The 23,039-nt window shown below is 44.1% G+C and overlaps 1 protein-coding gene across 1 annotated transcript; it reads left to right on the top strand.

Annotated features, from left to right (window-relative positions):
• The first annotated feature begins 264 nt into the window (after positions 1–264).
• Positions 265–16,187, top strand: LOC115141107 (nonsense-mediated mRNA decay factor SMG5-like). Its single transcript, XM_029679735.2, has 22 exons — positions 265–705; positions 1,539–1,637; positions 1,729–1,852; positions 3,718–3,874; positions 3,947–4,036; positions 4,184–4,273; positions 4,725–4,803; positions 5,391–5,516; positions 5,638–5,706; positions 5,914–6,134; positions 6,318–6,455; positions 6,562–7,431; positions 7,703–7,872; positions 8,075–8,150; positions 10,395–10,570; positions 10,670–10,828; positions 10,965–11,024; positions 12,124–12,283; positions 13,696–13,786; positions 14,249–14,323; positions 14,481–14,619; positions 14,951–16,187. The coding sequence occupies exons 1-22, from the start codon at positions 641–643 to the stop codon at positions 15,032–15,034; spliced, it is 3,318 nt and encodes a 1,105-aa protein (XP_029535595.1). The 5' UTR covers positions 265–640; the 3' UTR covers positions 15,035–16,187.
• The last annotated feature ends 6,852 nt before the right edge of the window (positions 16,188–23,039 follow it).

The following is a 23,039-nucleotide window of genomic DNA, read 5'->3' as shown; positions in this document are numbered from 1 at the left end:
AACAAACAAATTAATCATAATGACTCTGGCTGTCTGGCAATATAGCTAGGTTTCCACTAGGTTCTACAGCCACAAATAAAAAAATAAAAAAATGTTTTGCTTATTGGTCTTAATTCAAGGTTAGACATAAGGCTAGCAGTGTGGTAAAGGTTAGGGTTAAGGTAAAGTCATATTTTAATTAAGGGAAATTGTAGAATTAGCGGAGTTCGTGAATTTGTGGCTGTGGTAACTAGTGCCGGTCGCGCGCGGAAGCAGGTCTAACGTTTCACGCGAAGTCTCGCGCTGTTCTGGCGGCCGCTGTTTAATGGCTGTCCTCTTACTCGTAGCGATGTTTGGAACGGGGAAAAACACAAGGAAACCATCGGGGTGTAATAACTGACCGGGAATTAACACAAACACTGGGGCATTCCCTCTCCTAAACGGTTTCCGAACGGATGGGCAGTTTGGCAAGCGACATAAGATAAGAAAGCGACGTAGTGGTTTGCGGGATAGGATAGAGCTGCTAACGTTAGCTAGTCAACACAGTTGTCACTGCCGGTGAGGCAAGCCCGGAGCAACCGTGACAAGAGTGGGGTTGAAGAGGGTGGGAACGCAGACTCTGTTGGACTGGAGCGTGTGACTCTTGGCACCAGATGCTAACATGAGTGGACCTGGGCAGGATAGCGAGCCAGAGGCAAAAGTCCTCCTCATCAAGCGGCTATACAGGTGAGGTAAAGGCCTTTTGCTGGGAACAATTACATTAGCTAGCTAACAGTTGTAAAATAAATGGCTAGCTAACCTTAGCTAGTTTGCTAACTAGCTAGCCATCTATTCAACTAGCTAGTTAGCTAACTACCCAGTCACCTGTCTGTCTTTGACTTGCATAAGCTAACGTTAGCTAGTTAACTGTACTTGTCACGAAGCCTTCGTCGAAGGGCAATGACATTTTTACGAAGTAGTCGGACATTTTCGATAGTATGGGTTTTAAATAACCAGATGTAGCACAGTGGGAACTTATGAAGCGGATAGCTAATTAGCTAACTAACGTTAGCTTCTAGACAACTGAGCACTAACAGCACAGTAACAAGCTACTGTGCTATTAGCTAGCTAACTTATTCCTGTGTCAACTTGCTTTCTAAATAATATTAGTTGTTTAACTACGTTGTGATAGCTTCAGCTGTCAGTATTGTCACAGTACTAGTTAGCTGATAGGCATAGCTTGCTTGCTTGCTAGCTAGTTAGTTATTTAGCAGCTAACTAGAAGCGTCTAGCAGAACATCACCACATGAATAATGTCGACTGGCTACTTTTAACATGCATAACTAGGCCTATTTAGGGCGAAACACAATTTTTCATAAGCCTCTAACTTTACATACCTAGTTAGGAAGCTATAATGTCAACCATTATCTCAGTGTGAAACATGTATGACAGTTTATATATTCCAGTTATAGCTAGCTAGCTAACGTTAGCTCCCTACATTTATAAGAATGAGTTTCCTCATTCCTGCCATGACAATTACCAAGTAATTTACCTGCCATAACTGTCTCTTGCGTGCTCAGGGCAGTGGTTGAGTCGGTACACAAGCTGGATGTCATCATTGGCAGCAAGTCATCGTACAGGGAGGTCTTCAAGCCTGAAAACATCAGCCTTCGCAACAAGTAAGCATTTTACTCTACTCCAACCTTTGCCCTAAACACTAAGGCAAGAGGCAAAGCACTAACCCCAACCTCATCCGTCTTCTGTGCCCAGGTTGAGGGAGCTGTGTGTGAAGCTGATGTTTCTCCACCCTGTGGACTATGGTCGCAAGGCTGAGGAGCTTCTGTGGAGGAAGGTCTACTACGAGGTCATCCAGGTCATCAAGACCCACAAGAAGGTACAGCATTTAAGGGTGTTTTCCCATATAGTCCTCTTTAAAATAACTGATCTCCGTCCTCTTTAAAGTGAACATTGTGGTAAAAAGGAAGCTAAAGAACTCTGTTCTCTTTGTATTCACACTTTCCTCGCTTTTGAATGGGGACTCTACTCTTTTGCAGTCCAAGTCCTCTTTGCATTCACATTGCTATATTTAGAAATGACCCAAGATCTTTTTCTAACATTCACTCAATGCGCTCTGGGACAAGCCACTTCCATTCGGCCATCAGATTTGCCACCAATGCTCCTTATAGGACACATCACTGCACTCTATACTCCTCTGTAAACTAGTCATCTCTGTATACCTGTCGCAAGACCCACTGGTTGATGCTTATTTATAAATCCCTCAATCCCCCATATCTGAGATACCTACTGCAGCCCTCATCCTCCACATACAACACACGTTCTGCCAGTCACATTCTGTTGAAGGTCCCCAAAGCGCACGCATCCCTGTGTTTCTCCTCTTTTCAGTTCGCTGTAGTTAGCGACTGGAACGTGCTGCAAATAACACTCAAACTTGACAGTTTTATCTCCATCTCTTCATTCAAAGACTCAATCATGGACACTTACTGACAGTTGTGGCTGCTTCGTGTGATGTATTGTTGTCTCTACCTTCTTTCCTTTGTGCTGTTGTCTTGTGCCATGTTTTGTGCTGCTACCATGTTGTCACGTTGTGTTGCTACCATACTGTGTTGTCATGTGTTGCTGCCATACTGTGTTGTCATGTGTTGCTGCCATGCTATGTTGTTGTCTTAGGTCTTTTTTTATGTAGTGTTGTGGTGACTCTCTTGTCTTGATGTGTGTGTTGTCCTATATTTTTTTATGCCAGCCCCCGTCACTGCAGGAGGACTTTTGGTAGGCCGTCATTGTAAATAAGAATGAGTTCTTAACTGACTTGCCTAGTTGTTTAAAAAAAAAAATATATATATATATATATATATATCACAAATAATACATTTAATCAAAATATGTTATTGGACAGATATACCTACTTACATTTCATAATCTAATATATTGCATTTAGTTAAAAGATGCGACAAAGTAATTGTAATCAGAAGATACTATTAACTTGTAATTATTATTGGTAACAGAATAAATAGTGGAAGAATAACTGCAGATTAAATAATGCTTTAATTGAAAATTGTACACCCAATGTAGGCTACTGCCCCTTAAAGAGCTAGAATAGATTTGGATGTTATGTTGATTCTCCCCAAATATGTTTTCTCACACTTCCAACCCCACAATCAAATAAACAGTGTATGAAACTCTCTTATAGATCACATATTGCAAACAAATAATCTGAACTAAAAACACTACACATTTTGGAATGTCTGTGCGTCCTTGACAATCGCTAATCAATATCCAAAAACGGCACACTGTTTTTTTTTTTCCGAACCTGCACATAATCCTCTCTCTTGTGGCACCAATGTGAGGGGTTATGGCAGGGAAAACAGTGTTGCAGTAGTGTGTGTAATCGCAAGCGAACCTGGGGAGCATTGCCCTAAATAATGGAACCGAACTCAGACCAACTCTGGAGATGTCCTCAGTTTGCTTCGGGGGCTGTTTTGAGGGGTCCGAGTTCCTTTTGGAGTGTTAAACACTGCATTATGCAAACCGCACTGAGTTCACAAAAATGTGCGAAAAGGGACTATGTGTGAAAACACCCTAAGTTATTGGGGAAATGTTGACTGTGTGGCCAGTACAGTGACTCCTGAGCTTTCAGACATGCACACGTTATCTTTCCTCATGCCGTACACACAACCCTTAACTTTTATTTCTAATCTCTTCTTATTACCTGGCCCCCTTTTATCTCTCTGTCTTTTGCAGCACATCCACAGTCGCAGTGCCCTGGAGTGTGCCTACAGGACTCACCTGATAGCCGGCGTGGGCTTCTATCAGCACCTGCTGCTCTACATCCAGTCCCACTACCAGCTGGAAATGCAGGACTGCATCGACTGGACCCATGTCACCGACCCCCTCATCGGTGAGACACACACTCAGGTCAGCGGTATCTGTGATTGACACTGTGTATAAATTATTGTATTTGTTTTTGTAGGTCGGAAGAAGCCGGTATCAGCCACCCCTAAGGAGATGGAGTGGGCCCAAATGGCCTGCCATCGCTGCCTGGTGTACCTGGGAGATCTCGGTAATACAAAACTTCATCTTTCTCACCAAAGAGATTTGAGACAACCTTATTTGTATGACCATGGAATATCATTCCCCAAATCCAAGGTCACGTTTATTTTAATGTATAGGAGAGGTTTACAGGAGGTTGTTTGAATGTTTTCCACAGCCCGTTACCAGAACGAGTTGGCTGGGGTGGAGGCTGAGCAGCTGTCAGAGCGGTTCTACCACCAGGCCCTGTCAGTCACTCCGCACGTAGGTGAGTTGACAACAAGGTGTTACCGGCCCTCTCTTTCACAGCACATTACCGCCATTTTTCACACTAACCGGTTTACTCACGTCACACCACCATCTACAAATGAATCACTCTTGTTATATTGCCCACATAGTGATGAACTCACACAACACTTATTGATTGAGCTTTATTATATGACTGGTCAAAGCTTTAAGCAACTCGTAGTGATCTAGCTGAACGGTTAGCGGACCATTTGAGCCATAAACGGGAAATTCAGTAACTGTTAGCTGGCCAGGAGAGTGCATTCAGTCTCAAGAAATCACTGATCCACATTTGAAACGTTCTGTCTTTTTGAGAGTGCTTCAGAGGGCTTCATCAATCGAACTGAAAGTCAATATTAAATGGCTGCTGCTAAAGGAAAGCAATGTCTTTATTGTGCCATGATGTTGACAAGTGTTTGATGTTTTGTTTTCAGGAATGCCTTTCAATCAGTTAGGTACACTGGCGGGGAGTAAATTCTACAACGTGGAGGCCACCTATTACTACTTACGCTGGTGAGAGGTGACTTCAACACGTCTAGATTTACTGCAGCACATCCACAATCTTTGACTGGTCTGTAGACTATGCTGTGCTATTGTTCTCTACCTTAGTGGGGCAATGTAGTCACACTGCTGGGGAGAAATATCTTCATGGCAGCAATTCATATTTGGATCACATCAGTAGGCACTAAATAGCATGTTTGAAATGGTAGAGGTTCTGAAACCAGTCTGTTAGGAGAAGAAGCCCAATTTCGGATCCAGAACACGTTAAAAAAAGACTTGCCACCGAGTGGTACCGGGACGATACCAGTTTTGCAATAACCATTAGTAGTGGTGGGTTTACAAAACACAAAGCGGATTGAGCTTTCGGAAAACAGCCCTGATTTTGGAAAGAAACATTGTTGTCATCCAGCCACAATTATTTGTTTTCCAAGCTATAGCACACACTATTTTACATACAGCTGTTTTTTAAAGGACCAAAGAGTTGGGTCTGCTTCGTGTTTTCATTGCCATGGACGAAAAATTGCGATACTGGTATCGTCACACCCCTACCACCAAGTATTGATCATGGTTGTCTCCTCTATGGTCCCGTGTTTGAACAGTATACAGTCGGAGACTCCCTTCGAGGGGGCCTACGGGAATTTGAAGCGTCTGTTTGATAAAGCTGCTAAGATGTACCACCAGGTGAAGAAACAGGAGATGAAGAAGCTGTCTCCCTCACGGCAAAGGTCAGTCTGGTTTCCTCACACCACAGCCCTGAAATGACAAATCACTAGGTCAGCATTGAAACAGGTATTGAGATGGTCCTTTTTGGGATTATTACTCTTTCTACAACTGTTTTCTTTCCAGATCCAAGGACATCAAGCAACTTCTGGTGAGCTTCATGTACCTGCAGAGTCTACTGCAGCCCAAGAACAGGTTAGGACTCACTTTTAACCAATTAGGCCCTAGTCATTTATCTTAATAGGAACCTTGACATTTTGTCCATATATGACAAAGCTATCTGATGATAATAACAATTGATTGAATTTTTATAACCCTGTTTGGTTAGTCTCAACCTGCTTTCTATTGTCTGTTGGGTCCGTGTTTGTAATGTCTTACCATTTCTCTCCTCCCTGTGAGTAGTCTGCTGGAGACAGAGCTGACCTCTCTGTGTCAGTCGGTGCTGGAGGATTTTAACCTGGTGCTGTTCTACCTGCCCTCGCCGCCACATGGCCACGAGGCCACTTCCCCCAGCGAGGAGGAGCTTGAGGAGCACGACTCGCCCTGCGCCCTGCTCCCCGACGCCCTCATCTTCAAGATGGTGGTCACCTGCCTCATGGTGGTGCACAGCCTGAAGCGGGGAGGTCAGTAAGAATATAGATGTCACATATTTGTTTTTACAAATCGCTTTTCAAACATTGTATAGGGTGTTTTAAGTAGAGCTGAGTCGGTAGGCATGTGAGGATAGTGACATACTGCAAGGGAGAAATAAGGGGATATGTTGATTCGTTGTATTGCAAAGTTGATATGTCGACTTGTTTGTGTAGGGTCCAAGCAGTACAGTGCGTCAATAGCCTTCATGCTGGCCCTCTTCTCCCACCTGGTGAACCATGTCAACATCCGCCTGCAGGCTGAGCTGGAGGAGGGGGAGAGCCAGGTGCCCCCACTGCAGACTGACAACACAGGTGAGAACACCACTCCCAGCTAACCTCATGCTGCCTATACACTATTCATGTTCTGTTAATCCTCTGAAAAAGAAATGGAACGATGATGATATTTGTTTGCTCCTAGACGACTCTGAGTTGAGAGACCCGTCTGACCCGTTGACATCGGAGGAGAGGCCCCTGCAAAACGGCTCCCTGGACCATGAGGAGGACGAGGGGGGCCTCCGGAGTAGTTTGGCCCAGAAAGCAGGCGTCGGTGAGCGGAAGGCGGAGGAGGAGAAACAGAAGCAAAAGAAGTACGCCCGCCTCTCCATGCTGCGCCGCCGCCGCGCCACCTGCAAAGAAGATGAGAGCGACCTGAGCGAGGGCTTCGAGAGTGATGAAGAGGATGAAGAAGAGCAGAGGGGCTGCGCCGACTCTGGGGGTGCCTCGTCGGGACCCCCACTCACCCCCGCCATGCTGGGGAAGGAGAGCAAGAGAGGGAGGGAGCACCCGACAGAGGGGACCTGGGAGAGCGGCTCGGAGGAAGACGAGGAGGGCGGCACGGCCTTCGATGTGGAGACTGACTCGGACATGAACAGCCAGGAGTCACGCTCCGACCTGGAGGATATAGAGGACTCAGAAACCCCGGAGAACTTGGACACCCCTCCTCGGGGGGAGCTGCAGCCCGGAGAAGACGATGAGGAGCAAGTCAATCCCAGGGAGGACGGCGACGGGGACACCCCTCCAGCCACCAATGGCCCCCTCCTGCCCAGCGACCCCAGTATCAGCAGTAACCTCCAGGCCATGTCATCCCAGCTGTTCCAGGCCAAGCGCTGCTTCCGCCTGGCGCCCACCTTCAGCAACGTGCTGCTGAGGCACCACAGCTCCTCCACCAACCCCACCCCCACCGACCCAGATGCCTCCTCCACCACCCCCTCCCAGGAGACGCCGCCTCCCCCGGGGGACTCACCCTGCGACGCCGGCCCGGGCACTGCCAACGGAACCAACGACAATGGTTAGTAACCTGCCCACACACAGTGACGGCTGTGTTGATTATTATGTGATTTTTGTATAGTGCAGGATATTAGTTTTTCTTTTTAAGATTAACTTCAATATAATGATGTACTTCTAGTCTGTTTTTAGTCTTTCCCAAAGACTACATTGGGTAACAACAGCACATTGCTAAAAATATGCCATTTTATAACAGTATATCTGAGGTTACCCCTAAGAAAACTAGGGTGTAGAATAAACACATGTTCATTTCTTTATTTGTCCATTCCCTGTAGAGGTGGATTCCGATTCAGAGTGTAGCGTGCACAGCAACCAATCAGTACACAGCGAGAAGACCCTGTCAGAGAGACTGGAGATTCTGACCAATCAGGGGCTCATCCAGGTGGTCAAGGTGTTTGTGGATTGGCTGAGAACCAACACTGACATTATCGTCATGTGTGCACAGGTAAAGGGGGCGGATTTTTCACAAACCTAGAAGCTCTTACAAACAGTATGCATTGAAAAATCCAATTTGCATTAAATTGGTAAAATACAAGTTAATCTTTGTATCAGCTGACTCGGGTGAAGGGTTTGTAGTCTTCATCATTGTTGGTGTCTGTTTCACTGTCTGTCTTCTGCTCAATGTAACGCCGTTACTCTGTCTGTAGAGTTCTCAGAGCCTATGGAACAGACTGTCTGTGCTACTCAACCTGCTGCCTGACGGGAACAAGATGCTGGAAGCAGGTGAGTTACTAAATGCACCCGTTCTTTTTATGGGTTGTTAATCTGCGTTTTTTAAATTGATTTTTTAACCTTTTTTCAACTAGGCAAGTCAGTTAAGAACAAATTCCTACCGTAATTGCTGGACTATTAAGCGCACCTGAATATAAACCGCACCCACTGAATTATTCAAAAAGATGTATTTTGTACATAAATAAGCCGCAGGTACATTGAAACAAATGAACTTTACACAGCCTTTAAACGAAACCCGGCTTGTAACAAAAATAAATAGGCTTTAACGAAACCCGGCTTGTAACAAAGATAAATAGGCTTTAACGAAACCCGGCTTGTAACAAAGATAAATAGGCTTTAACGAAACCCGGCTTGTAACAAAGATAAATAGGCTTTAATGAAACCCGGCTTGTAACAAAGATAAATAGGCTTTAACGAAACCCGGCTTGTAACAAAGATAAATAGGCTTTAATGAAACCCGGCTTGTAACAAAGATAAATAGGCTATAACGAAACCCGGCTTGTAACAAAGATAAATAGGCTTTAATGAAACCCGGCTTGTAACAAAGATAAATAGGCTTTAATGAAACCCGGCTTGTAACAAAGATAAATAGGCTTTAACGAAACCCGGCTTGTAACAAAGATAAATAGGCTTTAACGAAACACGGCTTGTAACAAAGATAAATAGGCTTTAATGAAACATGGCTTGTAACAAAGATAAATAGGCTTTAACGAAACACGGCTTGTAACAAAGATAAATAGGCTTTAATGAAACCCGGCTTGTAACAAAGATAAATAGGCTTTAACGAAACACGGCTTGTAACAAAGATAAATAGGCTTTAACGAAACACGGCTTGTAACAAAGATAAATAGGCTTTAACGAAACACGGCTTGTAACAAAGATAAATAGGCTTTAATGAAACCCGGCTTGTAACAAAGATAAATAGGCTTTAACGAAACACGGCTTGTAACAAAGATAAATAGGCTTTAATGAAACACGGCTTGTAACAAAGATAAATAGGCTTTAATGAAACACGGCTTGTAACAAACATTTAAACAGTAGCCTACCAAGAAAGTCATTGGTCACTATCTTCCTCCTCCTGTGCACTGAAACCACTGAAGTCATCTCCTTCGGTGTCGGAGTTGAATAGCCTCAGAATTGCTTCATCCGATGTTGGATCGTTTTCATTGTCGCTCTTGTCACTTTCATCCGGAGGCAAATACCCCGCTGAGCTCATGCTGCCCCTTCAACACGCAGCAGTCCAGCCTTTCGAAACCCGTTGATGATAGTGGATTTTTTGACAATGCTCCACGCTGTCAGGACCCACTGGCAGACTTGACCATAAGTTGTTCTTCGCATGAGGCCCGTTTTAGTGAAGGATTTCTCCCCACTTGTCATCCAAGCCTCCCACTGAACACGGAGCGCCACCTTAAATGCACGATTTACACTGATGTCGAGTGGCTGCAAATACTTTGGGCCATCTGCTTTTCTTCCCTCTGAAAGGTTTGTTGTCTTTTTGCATTGAGTCAGTTCCTCACGCTGCTGTTTACAAAGTCTTATAATCGACTCATTAAAGCCAAGCTCCCATGCAGCAGCTCTATTTCCTTTTCCAACAGCCAGATCGATCGCCTTCAACTTGAAAGCTGCATCATATGTATTTCTCTGTGTCTTTGCCATGATGAGGGTGACAAAATTACTACCATAATCAGAATGATGGGAAGTTTGAGCGCGCTCGATTTACGTCACATTATGTGACGGTGCTCAGTTTTTTGGCGGCGGCATGAATCTTGCGAAAGCGGGAAAAATCCATAAATTAGCCGCGTCATTAAAAAAACCGTGAGGTTCAAAGTGTGGGAATAAAGTAGCGGCTTATAGTCCGGAAATTACGGTATTTACAATGACTGCCTAACCCGGATGACGCTGGGCCAATTGTGCGCCGCCCTACGGGACTCTCAATCCACGGCCTGTTGTGATACAGCCTGGAGTCAAACTATGATCTGTAGTGACGCCTCTAGAACTGAGATGCAGTGCCTTAGAACGCTGTGCCACTCGGGAGCCCGAGGTGGAGGCTTGAGTTGGCCAAATTCTTCTCTCCCCTTCTCTCACATTATATTTCTCATTCCATCTGTTCTCTTTTCCTCTCCTTTGGTTATTTTAACCCATCTTTTCAGGGATGAAATTCCAAATGTGTCTCATTCTGTGGAGCACATGTGACAAGAAGTCACTTCTTAATCTCTCTCTCTCTGTGTATTTTAGAGCTGGGTTTGAACACTGAGGTGACGGAGCTGCTGAGTGTGTGTGAGCAGCCTGGCCTGGTCCAGTCCCTGCTGCTGCCTGAGGACCTGGCCCTGCGACACCTACCTGCCCTCAACCTGGCCCACCGCCGCCTCGACTACACCCGCCCCAGACCTTCCCTCAGCCCCGTACAGGAGGTACACACACCTAGCTTCCCTTAGACACCCTCACTGTTTTGCTGCCCTCTCTCTACTTTACTATCTCACTTGATCTCTCCCTTTCTCTCCCCATCTCAGTGTGTGGTGCGCGTGTGCTGCATCCGCAGCTTTGGCCACTTCCTCACTAATCTCCAATGCAATGTGCTGCACTTCAACCCGGAGGCAGGCATCTTCACCAGCATCACCCAATCGGAGCAGGAAAACCTGGTGCAGCAGGCCAAGGCCCAGATCCGCATGGTGAGCGACAGTTGAATGAACCAATGAGACCAAAACAGCAGCAGTCACTCTAGTTTCAGTATTTGTTTCACTTGTGAAGCTCAAATACTATTATCTATTTCAACACTATCTATTTCAACACTGTTTGTGTGTCTAGGCAGAGGAGGAGGCTCGACGAAATCGCTTGATGAGAGACATGGCTCAGCTCCGACTACAGGTCTTTCTTCTGGAACATTCCATTCTATCATAAACCAAACACTATCAATCTAGCTATCTGACACTATACTGAGTGTACAAAACATTAGTAACATTCCATTTCCATTACATACTGTAGACTGACCAGGTGAATCCAGGTGAAAGCTATGATCCCTAATTGATGTCACTTGTTAGTCCACTTCAATCAGTGTAGATGAAGGGGAGGAGACAGGTTAGAAAATAAGGATTTTTAACTCTTATGACAATTGAGACATGGATTGTGTATGTGTGCCATTCAGAGGGTCAATGGGCAAGACAAAATATTTAAGTGCCTTTGAACGGGGTATGGTATGTGGCAGGTACATCGGTTTGTGTCAAAAACTGCACCGCTGCTGGGTTTTTCAAGCTCAACAGTTTCCTGTGTGTATCAACAATGGACCACCACCCAAAGGACATCCACCCAACTTGACACAACTGTGAGAAGCATTGGAGTCAACATGGGCCAGCATCCCTTTTGAACGCAATTGACACCTTGTAGAGTCCACACCCCGACGAATTGAGGCTGTACTGAGGGCAAAGGGTGGGGGGGGTGCAACTCCAATATTAGGAAGGTTTTCTTAATGTTTGGTATACTAAGTGTATATGTCTTAATTTACTTTTGCACCCAAAACCTTGAAGTGAATTTCATTAGATTTCAGCTGATGGTTAGGATGATTCCATTGAAGTATATTACTTAATGTTGAATGTACAAATACACAGCCCTCCGTAATTCTTGGGATGGTGAAGCATTTTTTTTCTTTTGGCTCTATGCAAGAATTTGGATTTGAAATCAAACAATGACTATGTGGTTAAAGTGCAGACTGTCAGCTTTAATTTGAGGGTATTTTCATCCATAACCGTTTAGAAATTACGGCACTCTCCCATTTTAGGAGAGCAAAAGTTTGGGACAAATTCACTTGTGTGGTAAAAAGTTTATAGATTTGATTTAAAATCCAAATTTGTAGGGTATAGAGCCAAAAGAAGATGAAATGCTTCACTGTCCCAATAATTATGGAGGACACTGTATTATTCACTCAACATCCCGTCAAGATAAGCAATTTGTCACGCGTCTTACCCTACAGTTGGAGGTGTCTCAGCTAGAGGGCAGTCTGCAACAGCCCAAGACCCAGTCATCCATGTCTCCGTACCTGGTACCTGACTCTGCCGCCCTGTGCCAGCACCTCAACCTCCTCAGACATCTGGCTGGCAGTGGCTGCTTCATCATCATCATTCCCCGCACAGGTGAGCACAGAGCCATGCCCTGTCTGGGTGAATAAACCCAGTGTTAGACTGGATGAGTCTGTTTGAATGCAGTCATAATTTAAAGGTTTCTCACCAGAATTGCGTGGAGATAAAATTGTGATAAATATGATTTCTATATTGCAGGGTTATTGAAGTATACGGGGTCCAGATTTGAATCAGGTTATTTACAGGGGGGCCAGACATCTTATACATGGGATTACTCTTATAAAGCACATTTATTAAAAGTACATTTTAAGTGCTTTAAGATAAGCCTAATTCAGTGCATGACATTTTTTAAATAATGGAACACATTTGTACTTGTAACACAGTTGACCTGCATCACATTAATTCCTACCTTCCTGTCCGTTTTAGACATGGCTTCATCTTTTGTTTTTGTTTACACATAGTGAACCTTTTAGGTATGTCATATCTCAGTTGACTAACTTGTGCAGAGAAGTCTCTCTCCCCTCGCATCAGTAGAGAACGACTCCCTGTAACAAACTGCACCACCTCTGGGGACTTAAACTGAAAGCTGACTTTGCAACCAGATTTGAGGAGTTTATCTTAAAACTCTGACATCACGGGAGTGATCTGTACTGATGATAACTGAATATAGTTGCGCAGTGTAGGGAAATCAAATCAGAGGAGAAAATAACATGTATTTTTTTTTATTGACACGGTTTTCAATCATATCAACTGTTTTTATCCCTTCCCTGTACTCTCAAATTAAATCCTTTCTATTGATTGAAGATGTCACTGAAAAACGAACATCTGAAATGGACTGTTCATCAAGCATTTTCACTAGATATGTTTTGGCTTTTTTGTGGCGTCAATCACGGAGAAAAGCAACTATCTCCTTCCTAAGCTAACACAGGCTGCTCTCTTGACATCATTACTACCCGTGCTTAGCCACTGAGCATCATTATGTAAAAGTAGATCATGATGCTCAGCAGACCATAAAACAAGTGATGTTGCAGGCTAGATGTTGATTGGATAAAGTTTATGATAACCATGGCTGAGTCTGTGGTGTTTAACTCACTGCTGAGTTTACACCAGAGCATGATTTGCAGTGATCTCATCTGCTGTGAAAAAGCCGATAGGTGGGCAGACAGACCCTGTTAGCAGCTCTGATTGGCTGTAACTGGTATGTTGGGTGATATTGATTGACAGCATTTAATGGGCGGGACTACAGAATTGATCAGAAGCCCATTCTAAATTGATAAACGGGCCTGATTTGTCCTACTGGCAGCCAGTTGAATAGCCCTGCTATTTTGTTTTGACATTGGCTATTTGCTGGCTGTGTTTTGTAAGTTCCCGAGAGGACGACTGAAGCTGTGTTGTCTTTCTAGTTAGAGCATGAAATGAATAGATACCAAAGTTTAAACATGATGGTTGACTGTTATGTGCTTCAGTGATTGATGGCCTTGACCACCTGAAGAAGGAGAATGCCGGAGCGAGAGACGGTATCCGCTTCCTGGAGTCTGAGTTCCGTAAAGGCAACAGGTATATGTCTGTCTCAACCCTCAAGTGTGACGTATGGTAATATAGTGGGCCACATTTTAAGATCTGACAACCACAATCAGCCAACCCAGCACAAGCGAAGCCAGTTCTTGTGTCAGAAGCATAGCCTGTTATCATTGAATGGGATATGTTGAGTTGACAGTTCCTTGAATGTAAAGATAAAGCCATTTTCAATGTGCTTAGCCTTTATCCTGTGTGAAACCCTAGAGACAATGATACACAGGTCATTGTTCCTTTTATATCAATGTATCTCAAGTAACCGATTTCAAATGAGCTAGCTGTTGGGGCCCATATTGCCCTTAATACTTCAGATCTTAACAAAACAATGTTTCTAACCATAACCCACTCTGAATCCGTGATCCAGTAAACTAAAAATAGGCTGCAACCCATATAGGTGAAGACACTTGATGTTGTAAACCCCTCTTCCGCCCCCCTCTACCTCAGGTACATACGTTGCCAGAAGGAGTCAGGGCGGAGTTTTGAGAGGGACAAACTGAAACGCCAGGACATGGAAGCCTGGTAAGCCTCCATTTGTCTTTCTGCAGTCTCTTCACATGGCCACCTCTCAATACTTAGCATTCTTATACAAATGCTTCAAAAGTGGTAAAAGATTTTATGAAAGCTGTAGAACTCTTTCCCAGTGTTAACTGTTTTCATTATGTGTCCTGATTTCAAGGCATCTATACAAGACGGTGGACAGCTGTCGTCAGCTGACCGTCTCCCAGAGCAACGGAGATGAAGACACAGCTGGCATGGTCACTATTCTCACCGGTCACTCAGTGGAGGATCTGTGTACCCGCTCTGTACCCATGAAGGTCAGTGAGCAACAATACACATAACTACAACCACTCACTCAGTTCCTTAGGCTCTCCAGCAACCACTGTTGGTATGGGCGGCTGGTCTGACTACTGTGTATTTCTGGTTTATCCCTTGCATTGTACAGTATTGCTATTAATATTTCCCTGTTATAAACCATTTTACCATGGTGTAGATCTTTGTAGAGAGCCAGAGTTCTTTCTGAGAGAAGTTTGGCATGTTCGACCTCCCCCATTCATCCTTCCGTGATATTTACCTTACATTGTATGTTCATTGGCTTTAGAAGAGTTGAAGTCTTACCCTCCATTGTCTGTGTCTCCTTGGTAACAGTCGGCCGTCCAGGCAGTGGCAACAGCAGGCATGGAGCTGAAGAACATTGTGGAGTTTTACCGTCAGTGGAAGGAGATTGGCTGAGAGCTTCGGGGGCGAGGTCGGCACGGCGGACAGCTGATCACACACTCACTCCCTCTCTCTCTCCCACTCTGTTGCTCTGTCTGTATCTGCGTCTCCAAGGAAAATCAACTCTCGGAAAGAAAGAAGGGGGGATGTAAAACAGTTGAAGGAAAGAAAAGGCGAGACACATGGGCAAAGGGGGCAATAAGAAACAGCAGAAGACCCCCAAACATAAAGAAGTGATCCCAAAGGTCGGGGTGAGAATTAAGTGGGGATGCTACGCACTCAAAGTGACCCTGGTTCACATCATAACCAGGCATATACTGTATACGATAGAAACGAGTACATTACGTGTCGAGAGAGAACCACTCATACACATTCACGCTCAGTTAAATCCATTGGTTTAGATGTGTAGAGCAGTGTTTCCAGTTTCCTCCTTTCCCTCTATTTGTGTTGTGAAGGTGGGACTGTCAGCCCTATGGCTGGCTGGGTCTGGTCTGCTAAGGCAGGGGGGTGTGGAGTAAATCCCAAAGAGAGAACACATCTCTAGCGTGCCAAGCGATGAGCCGCTCGACACATCGGATTCTTGGAGCTCGAGGGTTACAAACGGGTTCAGGTCAATGGACGTACACTTCTCCAGGATTTGTTTCTTTCCTATCAGTTTTTTTGCGGTGTACTTTTTGTGTCCAGTGACTAATGTATTGTTATCTGTGTATGAGGAGGAATAATAATGACGGTTTATGCCCTGCTATTGTTTTAATTTGGATTTTATTTTTGTACCCAAATATACTTTATTTTGTGTTTTTGTAAGATGTGCTGAATACACACAGGAATGAAATGCAGGGGGAGGGATGGGGTTGTCTTATATCGTTTCCCTAAACCTGTCTGGTAATCCTTTCGTTCTCAAGGAAATAGTCCTGACTTCTGTGTCATGGTGCCATTTTAGGAAGAGGTAGACTCGAGTGGGTCAGCTTTGTGCTGTTGCTAGATGTTAAGGAGAGCGGGGCCTGCTGTTGTCCCAATATGGCGGTGCGAGGTGTTTGTTTTGACCCCTGTGAACTCCTGATATATCCCATCTACCATCACATCACTAAATGTCCCATCATGCACAGTGCAAAGGAACTCGGTATGTGTGTGGCCACGCATTGAACAATAAAATGAACTCATTTTAAAATGTCTTCTTGTTTTCACTCTCTTGCAGAAACCATTTACAGTGGCAACTTTTCAAAGCTTTACACAATTCATGACATGGCACAGGACACTCTGAATTGGGAAAGCAACCTATTTGAACTGAACATACTCATTGCTGCACCCTTATGACAATAATAGCCATTGTTTCAATAAGTTGAACTTATCCAGAGACTATGACCGGCCAACATTTTAAAATAAAATATTGTGTTTCAAATCAAATAGTCTGGGTAGCCATTTGATTAGCTGTTCAGAAGACTTATAAACTCAGCAAAAAATAATGTCCCTTTTTCAGGACCCTGTTTTTCAAAGATAATTTGTAAAAATCCAAATAACTTCACAGATCATTGTAAAATGGTTTAAACACTGTTCCCCATGCTTGTTCAATGAACCATAAACGATTAATGAACATGCACCTGTGCAACGTTTGTTAAGACTTAACAGCTTACAGACGGTAGGCAATTAAGGTAACAGTTACGAAAACGTAGGACACAGAGGTCTTTCTACTGACTGAAAAACACCAAAAGAAAGATGCGTATGGTCCCTGCTTATCTGCGTGAACGTGCCTTAGGCATGCTGCAAAGAGGCATGAGGACTGCAGATGTGGCCAGGGCAATAAATTGCAATGTCCGTACCTAAGACAGCGCTACAGGGAGACAGGACGGACAGCTGATCATCCTCGCAGTGGCAGACCACGTGTAACAACACGTGCACTGGATCGGTATATCCAAACATCACACCTGCGGGACAGGTACAGGATGGCAACGACAACTGCCCAAGTTACACCAGGAATGCACAATCACTCCATCAGTGCTCAGACTGTCCGCAATAGGCTGAGAGAGACTGGACTGAGGGCTTATAGGCCTGTTGTAAAGGCAGGTCCTCACCAGACATCCCCGGCAACAACGTCGACTACGGGCACAAACCCACCTTCGCTGGACCAGACAGCACTGGCAAAAAGTGCTCTTCACTGACGAATCGTGGTTTTGTCTCACCATGGGTGACGGTCGGATTTGCGTTATCGTCGAATGAATGAGCATTACACCGAGACCTGTACTCTGGAGCAGGATCAATTTGGAGGTGGAGGGTCTGTCATGGTCTGGGGCGGTGTGTCACAGCATCATCGGACAGAGCTTGTTGTCATTGCAGGCAATCTCAACGCTGTGCGTTACAGGGAAGACATCCTCCTATCTCATGTGGTACCCTTCCTGCAGGCTCATCCTGACATGACTCTCCAGTATGACAATGCCACCAGCCATACTGCTCGTTCTGTGTGGGATTTCCTGCAAGACAGGAATGTCAGTGTTCTGCCATGGCCAGCGAAGAGCCCAGATCTCAATCCCACTGAGCATGTCTGGGACCTGTTGGATCGGAGGGTGAGGGCTAGGGCCATTCCCCCCAGAAATGTCCAGGAACTTGCATGTGCCTTGGTGGAAGAGTGGGGTGACATCTCACAGCAAGAACTGGCAAATCTGGTGCAGTCCATGAGGAGGGGATGCACTGCAGTGCTTGATGCAGCTGGTGGCCACACTGGATGCTGACTGTTACTTTTGATTTTGACCACCCCTTTGTTCAGGGACACATTCCATTACTGTTAGTCACATGTCTGTGGAACTTGTTCAGTTTATGTCTCAGGTGTTACATCTTATGTTCATACAAATATTTACCCGTTAAATCTTCTGAAAATAAACGCAGTTGACAGTGAGATGACGTTTCTTTATTTGTTGAATTTATTTTTGGGGTAGAAGCTGTTAAGAAGACTTTTGGACCTAGACTTAGCACTCTGGTACCGCTTGCTGGTGGAACACATTTAATGGTTTTTATTTTACAGGCGTGTTCGAAAGTTTAAAAACACCCTTACCTATTGAAATATGGTAGTTCTGTTCCACTTTCCTCTCTAACTTCTCATTCTGAACCCGTTCAGTGTAGTCTGGCTCATCAATCAATCTCGGTCCTGTGAGTAGGTCTCTGTGTGCCATCTATCCTGGTCTCTTCTGTTGTGAGGTCTCGTGCCCCTCACTACCCTGGATGGTGGTGGGGAGGTGAACAGTCCAGGGCCCTGTTTCCCAAAAGCATCTTTTGGCGAAGTTCATCGTTAGAACCTTCGTAGGAGCATATGATAGCAGATAGCAAAAATGCAGATAGCTTTAAAACTGCAAAATGTTCTCTGCCCCTGGCAGAATTACAGGAAATCTGCTTAAAAAAAACAATAATGACAATGTGTAGAATAGCATTAGAAAACAACATTTTTGTCTCTCTGCACCATGGCAACATGTGTTAATGCACATTTTGGCAGAGGTTAATGCCCTGTGGCCCCCTTGACCCCAAATGCGGTAGTCTGGCCCTAGGGGTGCTGAGGGAGGATAAAAAGTCCTAACAAAGCATTTTATCAATGTGCCTCTCAGTCCATGAAAAAAAAGCCCTTTTTTTTCATGTAGATTTGGTTCAGTTGGAATATTATAAAGTGACCTGCCTGCCTTGACTTACTGAGTGAAAATTTCTGAAAAATTGAAACCTATATGATTATGGTATTGAATGGGCTACAGAAGAAAATCAGCATCATTGAAATCATCCAATAGTCTTCGAATCTGTTTAAACAATGTAATGTGAAAAACTTTTCAATGTGGCATTTTTATTAAGAAAATTATATAACTGTTTGTGCATGTAAATTATAATAATTATGCGATGATATGGGATTCCTTAAAAGATTGCTCTCTGCCTTGTCTCCTGATTTTCCATAACAAGGTTTCTTTCTTGTCCCCGTCCAATCAAAAAGTCGCTGTGTGAGGAGGGTGGGATTTCGACGTTGGGGCAACGGGTTTGCAGTGTTTTTATTCGCCTGTGAAGGAATGCAGGACATAGACAGTTTATACAGATTTACACCAGGCTCCAATGGTCAGGATAATCGGATTTACAATGGAACTATAGTTTATTACAAGCAACAATTGTTCATTTTGGTCAGTGACTACATTGCACCAGTGAAGATTCGCGCAGATGAGCTCACCGCCAATATAAAGCTGAAAGGTTTGACTTCGTTTCTTTCTCTTCACGTCCCATAGTTTGCTTGTTACAATGTAACAACCTATAGTGTGTGTGTAGGCTACTGGATATGATTACCGGTAAATGGCGTTTTTCTTTCCAAGCACTGTCTGTATTACTCTATAGGCCTACTTCTGAAAACCATCACTTGTTTTTTTGTTGTTGGGCTACCTCTCACATCGCTATATGACCCCTCCCACACATAGATAGATAGGCCTATAATATATCAACCAATGTTATTCGAGGTCTTTTAAAGTTACATTTTTAGTGTGCGATGTTTCTTTCAAATAGCCTATATTTGATCGATTTTGATATCTTAGTTTTTCTTTTGATGCTGTGTGGGTGTATGCGAGGGTGTACCTGCGCGCGTGCGTTTATGTGTGTGCGCCACTTGCGTGTAGGTAACTATGGAAATCCTGAAAATGTTATCTAGGAAAATGTCTCCACGGAAACAGACTTTTCAGCTATTTTGCTAATTATATTATGTAACCTATATATCTTGTCATTTAAAATATCATTACACTGTTTTGTCGGCATATTTGCCGTTTTGTGTTCACATTTCATTTGTATTGATGAAATTGGCAGTGTAGCCTGTCATGAGTGTGTAGGCGTTTTATTGTCTGAAGTGTGACAAATTTGACATTGCGCTCGAACATATAGGCAATTGGCCTATAACAATTTTCTTACAATATGGTAGGCTATCCGACATGAAAATTAAGAACAAATAGTCCCTGAAAATAGATTGGCGATCCAGTACTCCTCTTTCTTGGAAAGCAAACATGCATTAAAAACGCGCACGGGGGAACATTCTTGATCTTGTCATTTCTGGCCGGCAGCACAGATAATGGCTTTTGTCTTGTTAATGTTGCTGCAACAGTCCACGTGATCGCGCTGAGGAACATTTCTTCAGTCTCTCCAGGGTTCTTCTGGGCAGGAGCTGTGTAGAGAGCTACTAGGATAGGCTGATAGATCGCCTACAGTTCACTAAGACTGTGAGGCAGTCCTTCCCTGGTTTCACATCTCGGCTCTCTTTAGGGCATATTCTCCCTCCACATGCCTGACTCCCAGGGTAAATGCTATTCTCTTGGGGAAAATAGATCCCAATCTCTCACCAGAAAGTTTCTCTCTGAGATTGTCTTTTTAGCCTGTGCCATAACAGTTTGTCTGTGATTGTTGTGTGTCTGCCTTGACCATTTCTCCAGTATTAATGTCATATGAATGTGACTTCAGGCATTGTACATTCCTATAAAAAAGTCTGAACAGGATATGCTCTTTATGAGAAACTTTGTACAATTGTTGGATCTCGTTTCTCTCATGAAACTATGCACTCAGCATTTATTATTTCTTTTGCAATGTTCATGTTGTTGACAACTTTAGAGCAATTAATTGAGTTTCACCCTGCCTCTGGTACAGGGCTTTAGTGCGTTACTCTACAAAGGTAGTGTGAGAGACAGGTAGGACAGCTACCTTGCCCTACCTAGGCTATATGAGTTAAACATTTCATAGACCAAATGTAGATCTCTTCCCTACATATCTGGTTGGTCTGGTCTACTGTTGTTGGCACTCTATTGCTATTGCAATGACAAGTTGCAACTTGTTCCATGTGACACTGTGTTCTTATAGTTAATCACAGATTATCATAAGTGATATTACTGGTTGACACCACACCTGCAGCAAGGAACTGTGTGACCCTGTTTAAATCGTGTCAAATCAATTGTGAGAGAGTCATTCAGCAGTTTGTAGATTGGTGAAAGCAAAGGGTCTGTTACGCTTTCAACAATTTATTCACGTTAGATCAGTGATTACAGGAAAGAAGCGACGAGAGGAAGGATTCATTTAAGAAGAAAGAAAATCTAGCTCTTACTGGATTTAACAGATGATATTCTAATCCATTTATCACTAGCCTACAATAATGTCATATGGCATAGTGGCATAGTGTGAATTTAAAGTCCTCAACAGACCGCGTTAATGAGAAACCGGTGAATCCCGTTGTTCAGGGTACACTTGACCGTCAGTCATATTGTTTGTGTGTGTTGAGTTGATGTCTTCCATGTTCCAATCCCAGTGCAAACTGTACAGAATCATGCAGCTAGATGACAATGCAATGTTCTATGGGGCGAACGATGTGCCTTGTTCTTGTTCACATAAAACTGACATGTGCCCATGTCAACATGCTCCCCCGCGTAGACTTCTTATCTTCAGCTCCTGAGTCATAAAGTCTTCTATTGAGGAAGGTCACGTGACGAGATCACGAGCCAGGGAAAGAATTTCAGAATTCAGGAGTTGGGCGAGAGAGTGGAACAAGAAAGAGGGAAAAGTGGGAGAGAAGCTGCACATTCAAACGAGGTGGGGAGGGGTAAAGAGGAGACGAAGAGGAGAGAGCGAGGAAGGAGGGAAAAATGGGAACATTTGTAGATCGTGAAACATGTTGGTAGGGGAACTGTGGATGGTCACCGCCACTGGCAGTCACTGTTTAGAGTGTTTGTTTTCCCCTTGTTTGCTGTATTATCACACAAACACAGACAGACACTCACTGACACTTAAACAAACACCTCCGACGGAGGGTTTAACCTACTTCTCACTTTCTTGTTACTACTTTGCACAATTGTATAGTATTGTAGATAGAAAGTCACGAATGATCAAGTCCTTGCCAATAAATTATTCTGAAGAGAAATGTGTTGCTACTGTGCAGAACAGCCTTGTGAGTGGGTGGTGTAGTTGAGAGTGGGTGGTGTAGTTGAGAGTGGGTGGTGTAGTTGAGAGTGGGTGGTAGTGAGCACATTGTTATCACAGAGGCCCATGAGCAACACCTCCAAGACCTCCCGTTATTCGACTTTACCAGAAATAGACAAACAGAATTCCCATTCTACTACTGATGGAGACAGTGGAGGCTGCTGAGGGGATAACGGCTTATAATAATGTCTGGAATGGAGAAAATGGAATGGCATCAAATGCATAGAAACTGGAGGTCGACCGATTATGATTTTTCAACGCCGATACCGATTATTAGAGGACCAAAAAAGCAGATACCGATTAATCGTCGGATTTAAAAAAAAAATAATAATAATAATATTTGTAATAATGACAATTACAACAATACTGAATTAACACTTATTTTAACTTAATATAAAACATCAATAAAATCAATTTAGCCTCAAATGAAACATGTTCAATTTGGTTTAATTAATGCAAAAACAAAGTGTTGGAGAAGAAAATAATGTATGCCATGTAAAATATGTGCCATGTAAAAAAGCTAACGTTTAAGTTAGTTAGTTAGTTAAGTTGACAACTCCATTGTGTCCTCCTCCCAGAGCGCTAAGAACCTTGGCGTGATCCTGGACAACACCCTGTCGTTCTCAACTAACATCAAGGCGGTGGCCCGTTCTTGTAGGTTCATGCTCTACAACATCCGCAGAGTACGACCCTGCCTCACACAGGAAGCAGCGCAGGTCCTAATCCAGGCACTTGTCATCTCCCGTCTGGATTACTGCAACTCGCTGTTGGCTGGGCTCCCTGCCTGTGCCATTAAACCCCTACAACTCATCCAGAACGCCGCAGCCCGTCTGGTGTTCAACCTTCCCAAGTTCTCTCACGTCACCCCGCTCCTCCGCTCTCTCCACTGGCTTCCAGTTGAAGCTCGCATCCGCTACAAGACCATGGTGCTTGCCTACGGAGCTGTGAGGGGAACGGCACCTCAGTACCTCCAGGCTCTGATCAGGCCCTACACCCAAACAAGGGCACTGCGTTCATCCACCTCTGGCCTGCTCGCCTCCCTACCACTGAGGAAGTACAGTTCCCA

This window comes from Oncorhynchus nerka, linkage group LG14, assembly GCF_034236695.1.
Source record: "Oncorhynchus nerka isolate Pitt River linkage group LG14, Oner_Uvic_2.0, whole genome shotgun sequence".
In the NCBI taxonomy this organism is placed as follows: domain Eukaryota; kingdom Metazoa; phylum Chordata; class Actinopteri; order Salmoniformes; family Salmonidae; genus Oncorhynchus; species Oncorhynchus nerka.
Note: the sequence above shows the minus strand (reverse complement) of the source record. Positions and strands in the feature narration are given on the sequence as shown.